The following is a 12,880-nucleotide window of genomic DNA, read 5'->3' on the forward strand; positions in this document are numbered from 1 at the left end:
GAAATATGTTAAGTCTGTAATGATGATGACAAAAGGTTCTACATAACGCTAAACATAGCTAACAGCAAATAGATTACTTTCGGTGGTTACAGAGTTTCACTTGTTCCCTACTAGCTGCATGTCTATGTGACTTATATTGTGCACAACCTGAAAAAAGGTTATACTGAATACCCTGGAGAGTTATATATCTTAAAAATGTGCAACTAGAATACCTTTATGGTGGAATTTACAGTAACAGAGAAACTGGTCTGGTGACAGGAAAGACTCAGTGGGCCTGTCTTCTGTAACCATTTCTAGACTTCTACATGCGCTGCAGATCCTACTAAATCACCAGCTTGTTCCCTTTTTCCTTTTTACAAACAAATTGGACTTATGGCTGTTCCATACATTTATGAATTATGTCATTGTATTTGTATCATCTCTCCAGGAAAGCTGATCTACTCATCTATCACTCTAAAGCAAAAACAAAATAAAACCTCCCCCAGGTGAGCCTTTTGTCTTGCACCTCTAAACTGCATCCTGTTGTTCTTATACATCTTGATAAGCAAATGTGCCTACCCAGACTGTATGGATTCCCTTGAGGTGCTAAAATGTTTCTATTGTATTCCCTTCTGCTTTCTTTAAAACCATGCACACTAAGCTCATGTAGCTCTTGTAACCTTTACTTAGATTGCTTCTGCTGAGGCTAGCAATCTACTTCTCCATGTTTCCTTTATCATATATATGTCCAAATGAACATGATGTGTCCAGGACTGCACTCAATACTCCTGATGGGATCCTATCAACAATCTGTAAAGAGTGACTTGCTTGTTTTCTGCTGCTGATGCCTTTTTTGATATAGGCCAGCACTCTATCTCTGTATTGAATGTTTTGATCCACAATTACTAAACTTTACAACCTCTGACATGTATATCTACTGGGACCTTTACTAATTCTGTTGTTGCTACTGTCTACTCTCCTGTTATGTACCCACTTCTGCATACCACTGCTTCCAAGATAAAGTATTTTGTAAATGCCTGTGATTAATTTCAGCAGCCATATTTAAACTATTATTACTTCCTTGCAGAATACCTTAATATCCTTTCTACAGCACATTTTGGGTGAACCTTGTTGTCTATCTCTGTTATCATCGACAGAAAGACACACTTTTTTTTTATTTCAGACCTCTGCTGTGTCACTTATCTACTGAAACAGACTATTCCTAGTACTGACCCCTGTAATACACTGCCCTGTAATCATTCTTTCATACAAACTTAACTCCATTTACTACAATCCTATATACTCATCTGTCTAAACAAAGTTTTGTCCATGTTACTACCATATAACCCAGTCTAAGGCTATGTTCTTCATACAGCCTTGCAGTACTATGTGAAATGCTTCACTAAAATATACTCAAGACACGTACATAACCTGTTTACTTCACAAACTACCTAAACAGGAAAAATAACTGTTCAGATTTGGTGGATAACCTACCTGATACAAACGCAGGTTAAAGGGAGTCTAGTGCATCACTGACTTCTACATTTGCCAAAATTATCTTCTACAAGAATGACTCCATGACTTAACTTTATTATAAAGGAGGATAAGTACACAGGCCAGCAGTTTTCACTTATGCCTTTCACTTTTAAGAAGAGGAACTGCACTTACCTTCTTACAACCGCAAGGAACCTTAATGTCCTCCTGTGATTACTTACAATAGTTAGTTAGGCATGTTACCAGTCTGGTCCCAAACATAATCCTCAAAGAACAAATGATCAAAATGTACATAAAGTAAGATAAAGCTCAGGATAGAAATAAGAGTGGCAAATGAAGCAGGAATACAAATGTGATACACAATGTATAGAAGCACGTTAATAAAAATATACAAAGTACTACTGAACAGACGAACCCCTTTATCTTCACTTTTGTATTTAATGCCAAACTTAAATAACCTCAGGGGAAGTTGTGTTTAGAGCAAAGTCAAGTCCCTAAAGCTTTCATATCCTTTGGATATGCAAGGAGACTTAACCTGCTCATGCAAAAAAACATATAAACTCTGAAACTGGAATCCTAACTTTCACATGATGCTGACCTGATTTTGGAACAGTGATGTCACTACCCCTTAAAAATATGAAGACACAAAAAGCAGAGCTATTAAGTTAAACTACTGTGCATCACTAAACAAGCGTGCCAAATTAATATGATTTTTTTATATCTGATTCTATTTAATTATGCTTCTGAATACAATTATTAAAAATACTATTGATTAAGGAGTCATCAGTATGAAGAAAAAATATATAGCTTTTTACTTAGTTGTTCTATGTTGGTGTTATGAATTTCAGAAAATACCTGTGGCAAATATTTTAATTGTGGCAATGCAAAATATCTATTAGGTATCTCGATCTGTATTAAAAACTTAAAAATACAGTGGAGTGTGTTTTGATAGTGAGTGGTTATTTAACAACCAAAAAGTAATTTACCAATAACTTTCGACACAGCAGATTCTCAAAAGAAATCTATAGCACACATAGCTGCCATTTGGCATTTATTTTTTACTGAAACACATAAAACACACTTTGTAACCAGACTCAGTATGTGCTATAGAACATCATCCAGCCAATATGATGTTAAGTCTTCATGTAAAGTCTTGCCACTCTTCATAAAAATGCTATGCTACTGCTCATGACATGTGTTACAAAATGGTGTACAAATCCCTGTCTGATTCAAAAAATAATTGTAAATAATGAAGCATGATCATGTAAGGGATCTTGCATAATCCAGCTTTACTATACACTAAACACCTACCCCTACACTAATAAGCACCCCCCATGCATGCTCTTTCTTATCAAGGCCACACTTATGTGGTCTTAGCTTGTTCTGCTGGTGTGAAGCTACAGGAAGAGAACGGCAGACTGTATAACTGTGCTGTGCAACATACCGATGCCAAAAAATAAATTAATAAATAAAACACTTCCATTGCATGGATGAAAATTCCCTACTGGCAAAAGAGCTCCCTACAGTGGAGACAATCTGCTACAACACACTACCCTGTCCCATCCTACTACCTTCTGATGCTAGCAAGATCCTGTGTATAAAAGCAAGCTCAGTATTTGAGCACCGATTACCATAACATAGTAATGATCCCAGCACTACCCACATGGCTAATGGCTGTGATCCAGTCATGCAGAAGTGTAGCTGGTTCAATTAGTGCTCTGTGCTGGCACTATGATCCACCCCGTCGGCTCTTTAAGTGAAAAGCAAAAAAGCACTTCACTGTAATAAACCATAAGTCATCAGCTTAATAAAGTTAGATCTACGCACCCCCCTACCGCACAAAAAAAAAAAAAAAAGACAGACGTTCCTTCTACTGGCACACCAATCAGGTGGGCAGATGCATTACACGCCCTTCACTCCAGCCACAGCCATTCATTTTTGTGCTCTGCCCCAACCCTCCACTTACAGTATTTTAACATTTCTTCTTCTTTTAAATGAAGCAAACAGTTGCTACAGTATATAGCCTGCCTGCACACAGTGCTACAGTGCTCAGGTTTTAGTTGGATAAAAAGAAAAAATATTTTTTTTTTGTTTTACTTTTAAACTGTAGCAAGCAGTTAGTACAGTTTAGACCACACACGGCGTGCTGCAGAGCTCAGGTTTGACAGCAAATGCAATACCAGCTTTTAAAAGCTAGTATTAAATTAAAGAGTGATTGGAATCAGCTGTTGCCCCCTTTTTTCATGTCCTACCTATATTACTGCATTCATGGCAGCAACATACAGCTTTAAGAAAGGCAGCTCACTTCTGTACAGCATACCTTACCACTAAGCTATGGTACCTAATTGGTACGGCATGCTGAACTGTAGACAGCTATCTTATACAGTAAAACTGTGCAGCACTTTCAGGCTACACAGCAGTAACTGCCACTCCTAAACACAGGTGTACCTGGTATGTATTTACCAGGCATGCGTGTGCTAGTCCAGGAACTGAAAATGTGATTGTTATGTTCCTTGGGACTCTACTGAAGTTCAATAGTCCCTGATGCCATACCAATGACATCATACAAGTATATTTATGCATATAGGCATTATTGTCATGAATTTCAAGCCCTGCTAGCTGCTACACTGCCACTACATATCTAACTGTGGCAACAGTCACACACTTAATTGTCTGTGTCTGCACTTATGATATTTGCCCTCTTGTTTCCCTTCCACTCTAGCTCATAGTTTACTGCTCTGATTGCATTCTCTGTCCTGCCTTGCATTGCACTGCCTCCTGCTTGCGTGTGTGTTTGTGCATGTAATACTAGTCCAACATTTAACAAAGACGACAACAATGGTGTGTAAACTTACAGTAAACTTTTGCTGTCCTAACATGGCATTTCTAGACAAAATGTAGGAAGCTGACTATATGACTGCACTAAAAAGTGGGATGTGCTGTAACACACGATTGTGCACACCTCTTTAACTTAAAAACATTTTACATTTAATCATATATCACTAAAATTAGCCAGACAACTATCACTTATAAGGATTTGCTGACAATTCTGCTAATCAATTAACTTTCAGTAAACTGAACATTTTCTGCACAATGAATCTTTCTGAGAACTCCTTGCAACAGAACTACTGTACTACTCTTCTGAACCATTTAATGGTCTGGATCACAGTGGAAGAGTGTCTCTGGACAAGCCTAGCTATCTGATTAACAAATTAAAATAAATACATACATAGATTTATTAACACATCACATTCTACCTTTCAGTCTGAATTTAACATCTAATGGCAGCCACTTGCACAAGGAGGTTTCTTCACAGCTCTGTAATTTAGGATTTTTAAAGTTTGATCCACTCAACATTTTCTAGTTTCTGTTTTTCTTTTATTTTTTTGTTATAGGAAAAGTGTCTTTGGAGCAGCCCATGTAACCATGTACCAAATCGTAAATAAGTAAATGCCTGAATTAATTACTTAATTAATACTGCAGCTGTATTCTTGACATCAGGAATAAGGCACATTACAACATATTTATATTTATTCAAGCAGACATAGACATGGCTCTTTAACACTAATATACTGTATAAAAAGAAATAATGCACAGAATGGAAATTTAATTAACAGAAGTATATTCTAATTAATTTCTATTAAGTTTTAAAAATTGAAATTTTTTTAACATTTAACAAAATATAACAAACAAATAACTATATAAAATGTCCATAACAAAATTTTATATTAAACTGAACCATTAATATTTCTCTAAAAAATCACTCAGTTTTTGCCATGATAAATATTGATGTGTAATATTCAACATTCTCATTTTAACAGTCTGCAATTCTTTGTTACATACAGTCTTAGATAAATAAATTCAGTAAAGGGAGAATATTTTTACTTTCCCATTTCTTTGTAATAATTTTCCTAGCTAGAGCCAGTATGGACAAAATGGGAAATACTTGTGCTGTTGGAATAAAAAAATGGGATTAGGGCATTAAATACAATCAAATAGTTTGCAATAATGCAATTATCAGACCATAATGCTTTAGCAAAATAATTTTAATTCATTGTTCATTAACAGGAGCACTCAGACATTCACCATATGTTAATATTTTTAATTTCTGATTATCGTAAATAAAAACAATAGTCTTACCTTAACCCACATTAAAACTGGTGAGGTCACAGTCAGATTGTCATCATGGATATGGACACCACACTTGGTCCTAACAGGAAAAATAACCCATTATTTTTAAGCATATTTTACCAAAACCATAAGCCTATGACACTCTTACCTATAAGAGGCCATTTCTAAAGGTACTCATCAACAGACTAGAATGGAAATCCTCAGTCTAGCTCCCTTTATCAGGTGTTACTGTTTGGTACCAATAAGGAGCACAGCATGACAGGAAAAGCAGGTAACCATACTGAAAGAAGAATAAAAGTCAAGGAACACAAATTCACCAATTCCAATCTAGTAAATAATCAGATTTTACCTGCATATGCTAACTGACCTTGGGTGATAGTGGTGCACTCACACAAGGAAGTTCATATTAGACAAGTCTAAAAAATGTAATTGAAAAGATGATCAAAATAATAAACCATGGACATTGCATAGATGTATCATGCCTGTATTTTAAAAAGGCATTTAATATTGCACAACACAAAACATTAATGTACAGTTCACCCTTGGAATGAATCACAGGATGCTACCAAGTAAAAAGCCGGTTGCACAGGCTACAATCAGCAGTCTCAGTTTTGAAAAAGGACAATATACAAATGGGGACATTAACATTCAATACTGGGAATGCTTCTCTTTAAGGTGCAATATTTAAACCACACATTGGGCCAAAAATGATGAGAAAGGGCTTGACAAGGCTCAAAAATGGTCAATCTCAGTCTTAACATAATGCACCAAAAAATGCAATATTGAAAGCATTCAGAGAAGATAACACAGATGGGACTAAAATAAGCAAAAGTCTTCAGCTTTGTGCCAAAGCAGTGTGAGAGTATAAGAAAAAGAGTTCCAAATCTCCTCCATAAACATAATTAAAATGTTTAACATATAAGAAAAAAATATACAAAATTATCATCATAATTTGCATTTTTGTCAATAAATTTGCAGATGCAAACACATAAATTATATAACAGATCTATTTCTACATAATATTTGTCAGATAATAAAGGACTGAAGACCTTATCTTCTTCTGAAGAAGTCAGGGACCAATGTATATTCATCTGTTACTCTGAAAGATGGCATTATCTTTTAAATTTTTGTTAGAATCCTGCAGCCTGTAGAGAACCTAAAGATCTCGTATGCAAACTATTTACTTAATCTTTTTGATCAAGCAGTCACTTTAATTACTTTTCTGGATAAAGTGAAACTTTTAATGCAAGGTCTGCTAAAATTTCATAATACTGTAATGCAATTAAAGATAAATTGGAAGGCTTTGAAAATGGATCCAAAAGAAATAATCCACTTGTCAAGAATTCTAGAGCAATCAGAATTCAGAATATCTACCTATATTCAAACAAAGCTGCCGTAAAACTTCACTTTATTCGAGGAAAAGCTAAAATTTGTTTCCAAATTTCAAGAAAATATTATACTAATAAAACTAACAAGGACATTGTAACTAAGAGTGTATATTTGGGCACTGGTTCCTATGACTGCAAGCAATTTCCTAGCAAATTTTTTGAAAATATGCTGCAATAGTTCCTGTCCACATTTGTGGCCCTAATAAAATCAGAAGCTGAAAACTTCATTCAGACTAAGTCTATGATGTACATTATGTAACACTGTGAAAGTATAAATCTCTTACAAATTAAAACTGATAATGGTAATCGTGTTTGATTAGGTTAACACCAGTATGTCTTGACTAAAGGAAATAATTCCATTTTAAACTGGAAAAATTCCTCAGAAAGATCACAAAGCAGTCAAAAGCAAAAATTCAAAAATAAAAACACTTCACAAAATACCCACACAAAAACAAATCCTTTATTATTAACAACTTAGTTCTTTCATCTCAACCAACACAAGACTTTTTCCAAAACTGAATCTCAAATTACCAAAACCTTACATCTAAATCATTAAATTAAATCACAAGGTACTGGGGAAAAAACAAACAAAAAATGCAGTGTAAAGAACTAATAAATATTTACAAATGTTCTTCTATAATGTACACATATACATAATTACTTTATTTTCAATGCTGGATGTACGGATACATTCTCAATAAATCCTGGATTTTCAGCTGCATTCAAACAAAGCGGCCATAAAACTTCCTTATATTCTGGGATATACTTCAATGCACCCTCCTGAGCATGTGAATGTGAAGTCTGTCCACAATGAAAAACTGCCTCTTCTTAAAATTACCACATGTACTAGGAAGTTTCAACAAAGCATTGTTAGTGTTCTTGCTCTGTACGCTACATTAATGCTCAGGAATGCACATGGAAGTATATCATATATCATATCATATCATATAAATATATCATAGAATTGGTCTTTTATTACCACGTGATTAAGTTATTGACTTAAAAGTGAAGTTTTGGTAATTTAAGATTCTGTTTTGAAAAAGTCTTTTTGTTGGTTGAGACAAAAGTGCTTAACTATTAATAAAAAATGTGATTCCTGTGTGAGCATTTTGCAAAGGTTTCTTTTCAAGCTTCCATTTTAAAGTGAGTGAATTTCAGCCATTATGGATAAAGCCTATTTCATCATCACACCCTCTGGCATTTTACACTTTACTGGAGATACAGTGATGGTTCTAAGGCAGGGTGTGTAGCCACATACCCCAGTGGATGCATTTCTATTTCAGGATTACTTCATACACCTGATAAGGTGGTACAAAAGGAGGCTAACATTACAATATGTAGCTAACAAGCTATGGTACATTTGGCACAGACATTAGGGACAAGACTTACACAATGAACAACAAGCGGTAACACAAGAAAAACAAAACTAGAGACCTGGGTGCACTTAGAGAGAATATCTAATTTTTATACAAATATATTGAACGTGATACAAAAAGTATAAAGAGGTACTGCTAACAAAAGCATTCATTATTTGTTAATACAGTGCCTAGAGTAAAAATATCTTTGCATTTACAAATACAGTGATGACATATTTTTCGTTCACCTTTTTACTTTGCAGCGTCTAATGTTTACAAATTAAAATGGGACATCTCTCTACTTATATTCAGATACTGCATGAATTTAAGCCATCAGTTGCCAGTGCCTTGGCACTCAAAATGAAAATGTGTGGCAACTACTGTCATTGCGGATGTTAATGCAGGCTGCATACTTCCTCCATTACCACTGCACGCATCCAGGTGACTGAGGACTTGTTCCCTTTACATACAGCTGCAGTTCTAATGCAGTCTTTACACTGCCAACATTAGCAACACCAAGGGGGTTTAAATGAACACTGGAAATCATAATTTAAAAAGGTCACTGAGATATTTTGGGCACCCTGCTATTTTATGTTAAAAATCTGTATTTTGTCATATATATATATTGGACAGCGGATACGTGTTTACAGGTATGGTACTCAGACATTCTGAAAAATTCAGACTGAGATGAGTAGGACAGTTTATAGATGGGGAGATGGCAACTGGCTGGTGATTACTTAACATCGCCATCTTATAAAGGTATTTAGTTGGAAGGAAAATCAGTACTCTGGGTGTGCCAAGCATCTCTCTTACCTGCCAAGCATCTCTCTTACCTGCCAATTCATCTCTCTTACCTGCCAACTCTTTCCTATAATGAAATGTGAAAGAAGGGCATGGCAGAAACAGCATTTCCTGAGTGGAAAAACACCCTTCATATACAGTTCAGATACTGCAGTAGTACCAGGATGAACATGGTCTGACTTAAGAATGGGTTTATTCTCATAACAGCATGACACCTCTGAACACTTCACAATTCAGCAAACTGCAAAAATAAACCCTTTTTACTGCAAATCAGATTTAAGCCACTGGGCGGCAGAATACAATTAATTAACTTTTCTGTTTAACCTTTATCATACACCGTGAATTTTGCATTACAAACAAAATACTTGCTACAGTGGTTATGTTTTAACTTGGCAGCATTCAGTGTGCTTACATTAAAAAGCATATTTACCCATATTCTGGAAGATCCTTATCAAAAGTAACACAGTCCTGGTACACAACCTGTAGAGCATCGTCAACAGCAATAACTTTTAGCTGAAAAAAAAACACAATGAATATGATGTACAGAAACTGAAATTAGATAAAAAAACAATACTTAACAGCACCCACAATTCACAGACTTCAGTAACTCTCATCTCAGCCTCCACTCTTACCTCTAAACCTGAGCTGAGTCTAGCAGTCAGCATCACTGTTCAGTTTTGCCAAATGCAGTCACAGCAGGATAAAAAATACAAACTTATCAACAAATGTATAGTACAGCATATTCATACAATAACTGTAGTACTGTAAGTACACCATACCTACACAGAGGCAACAGCCATTAGACTAGACACAGATGTGATCGCAGTATGTAAATCACATTATTTGCTGGTGAAAACCATGCAAATAAGGTGATCTACCGATCCAGGATGCAGACAGGCATCCGTGTAGGAGCTGTGCCTGCAGTAAAAATGTATGTAGTTAGTAACTGAACCGGACTGCAAAAAACAAACAAACAAAAAAAAAACAGGGCTGTTACAACTAAAAGTAAAGCATGTATTAGGTGCATTATGCATACCAATGCCCAAAACTATGTCCTTTTACATGTACAAGTGATGCAAAATGTGAAAAATCAAAAGGTTTTTTTTAGCACATATGCCATGTTTAAGCGAAGCGGAGCATAGCAGCGCAAAAACATGTGAGCTTGCAAAGAATAAAATTAAAATAGTAAAAGGAGAGTATTAAAGGTAAAATTATTTTCCCCATTATTCTGGCCAGCATGCAGACTCATGATTGCTAAGGACATAGGCTCTCGTGTAGTGCTGTAACTAGGGTATACACAATTAGGTGTATGCAAATGAGCTAAGTTTACTGACAAGCAAAATGGGCCATTGTGTCCAGAAGTACCTAACTGTGTATGGGCTACAACGTGGTGGTGAAGGCAGAAGAGTCAGCTGACATGAAAACGGAGTGTGTCATAGCTTGTGTAAGCACATTGGAGCTCAGCGGCTCCTGTTTGAGCTCAGCTAATCACAGCTAAGCAGGGGGGGGTGTGTGTCTGATGCTGCTAACCTGTGCTTAGCTGATTAGAGAAATGCTGAGTGTGTTTGTGTTCAGGAGAGGTCCCTTTCTATTCAGCAATGTTTACACTAGCTCCACGGGTTTGCGCAAAGCACCACGGGGCTTAGAAGGGGAGGAAATTGGAAAAAATAAATAAATAAAAGGAAATAGCAGACAAAAGGCAGTCAACTATAAATGACTAATGAGGCCTCTGCCACTCACAGTGGGCCATTCAAACCCTTCGATAATGTAGCTGGCAGGTGGAATATATCAAAGTCAGCCAATCACACAGGCTGCACCTGCAGCACACTAGTATAAAGTAAGCAGACGCCCTTTAATCTGATTTTTCCCACTTACTCTGCACCATTGGAGTACACACTTGGGAATTTTAACTGACATAATGATAGGGGCTACTTCTGCTTAGCTACATCTTTACGTGCTATAGGCTGAGGGCAGTGATGAGGATGATGCTGACAATTGGCCCAGACTGAGGAGGAGAAGAATGTTTAGACCCAAGGTAACCATTCAGGGGCTACATGAGCTGGAGATAGTAGAGTGCTACAGGATGGACAGCGACATATTACAGCAACTCACTGAGCTCTGCCGGCCTCACCTCAGACTCAGAGCCAACAGAGAGGAACCCATCCCAGTGGAAACAAAGGTATGTGTGGCCTTAAGAATATTAGCTACAGGTACTTTCCAAAGACTTACTGGGGACAGCAAGGGGATCTCACAAGCATTCACATCCAGGGTACTCTACCAGTTCCTGGATGTCATGCTAACACATGCCAGTGAGCACATTTATTTCCCCAACACCCCTGAGGAGAAGACTACCAATATGCGAATTTTCCACCATGCAGCAGACTACCCAGAGGTACTGGGTGCCATAGAATGCACTCATGTGCTCATCAAAGCACCACCCAGTGAGGAGGGTAGGGTCTACGTCAACCACAAGGGCTATCACTCCATCAACTGTCAGACTGTGTGCAATGCCCAAGGCATTATTATCAATGTGTGTGCTGGCAGCCCTGGAAGTTATCATGACTGCCACATCTGGCACGCCTCAAGTACTCACCAGTCACATGTGCACACATGTTCATAGTATCTGCCATGCTACACAATATGATCCTGTGGAAATAGCTGCAGTAGGAACATCACAGGGAAGGGAGACACAGCCCCCCACCATTGCCAAGGTCCCCACAGGTACAGGGGGACTCAGAAGAACCCCCTCACCCTGTCCCTGTAGGCAGACGTAGGCATGCCCAGTACACCCTGGTCTTGGAAGGTGGCAATGCATAGCATATACACTGACATCCTAGGGGCCCAGGGACTGACACCTCACTCCGACTCCCATACACACAGTAAAATGGATGCCAGCCACATCACACTACCTACACCTTACCATGTACAGGTCGTGTATGGACTGCATCTCACAGAGTCAGCCCTGAAGCACTGTCCTCTCAACTGCTGCTGGCACAAGGTACGTCACTCTTATTAATAATAAATGAATGGGGCAGTAGACTGTGGTAGCATATGTATGGCATTGCTGCGTGTATGCCTGGGAATGGTGTGGTTTACCCGGATAGCAGCACACAACGGACAGCTATGTGGGACAACAGGAACTCTCACCCAAATACTAGCTAACCCACAATTTGTAGTAGGCCCTAAGCCAGCAAAATCCACTGCACTATGTGAGGGACTTACAAACAATGTGCAGAGCTTTGTGGAAAGGAATTTTGAAGGGGAATATAACATTATCAGAAAGGTGGGAAATTCTGCATGCACATCTTAGTAAAATGTTCATATATTGGTTAAACTAGCCAGTGTGCAATCATCAATAAAATATAGTCTTAGAAATATGCCCTGAACCTGCTGAGAACCTATGTGAGGTATTCTCTTGTAACATTGCTTGAAGAATAACAGTTAACTTACTCACGATTTTGTTCAAATGCAACATAAATATAGAGGTGGTTTGGGAAGTAGAATTTTTTCCCGCCATGATCCTAGTGTTTTGCTTTCCACAGAAGACTAAGTTTTTAATCTGGTCTAGAAAGTAACTTATCTTTCATGCAGATGAAACACTAGGTGCTGATCAAAAATTAAATTAAGAAGCAAAAATTTCCGAATTTTAGGCAGAGACAAATTAAGTACTCCTAGACAACTCAAACAAATTCTGGAATGAAATTTATAATTTGATTTAATTACAGATGGCCC

The 12,880-nt window shown here is 37.3% G+C and overlaps 1 protein-coding gene across 1 annotated transcript in view; it reads right to left on the minus strand.

Annotated features, from left to right (window-relative positions):
* The window catches only part of XYLB (xylulokinase), a 1,259,970-nt gene that overhangs the window by 1,212,767 nt on the left and 34,323 nt on the right, over window positions 1–12,880 (minus strand). The window contains exons 2-3 of the mRNA XM_044066952.1: window positions 9,579–9,661; window positions 5,614–5,683 (exon numbers count right to left, since the gene is read on the minus strand). Coding sequence (XP_043922887.1) covers window positions 5,614–5,683; window positions 9,579–9,661 — 153 coding nt within the window. The remainder of the gene's footprint in view (window positions 1–5,613; window positions 5,684–9,578; window positions 9,662–12,880) is intronic.

This window comes from Protopterus annectens, chromosome 3.part1 (genome assembly GCF_019279795.1).
Source record: "Protopterus annectens isolate FY-2018-M chromosome 3.part1, PAN1.0, whole genome shotgun sequence".
In the NCBI taxonomy this organism is placed as follows: Eukaryota; Metazoa; Chordata; order Ceratodontiformes; family Protopteridae; genus Protopterus; species Protopterus annectens.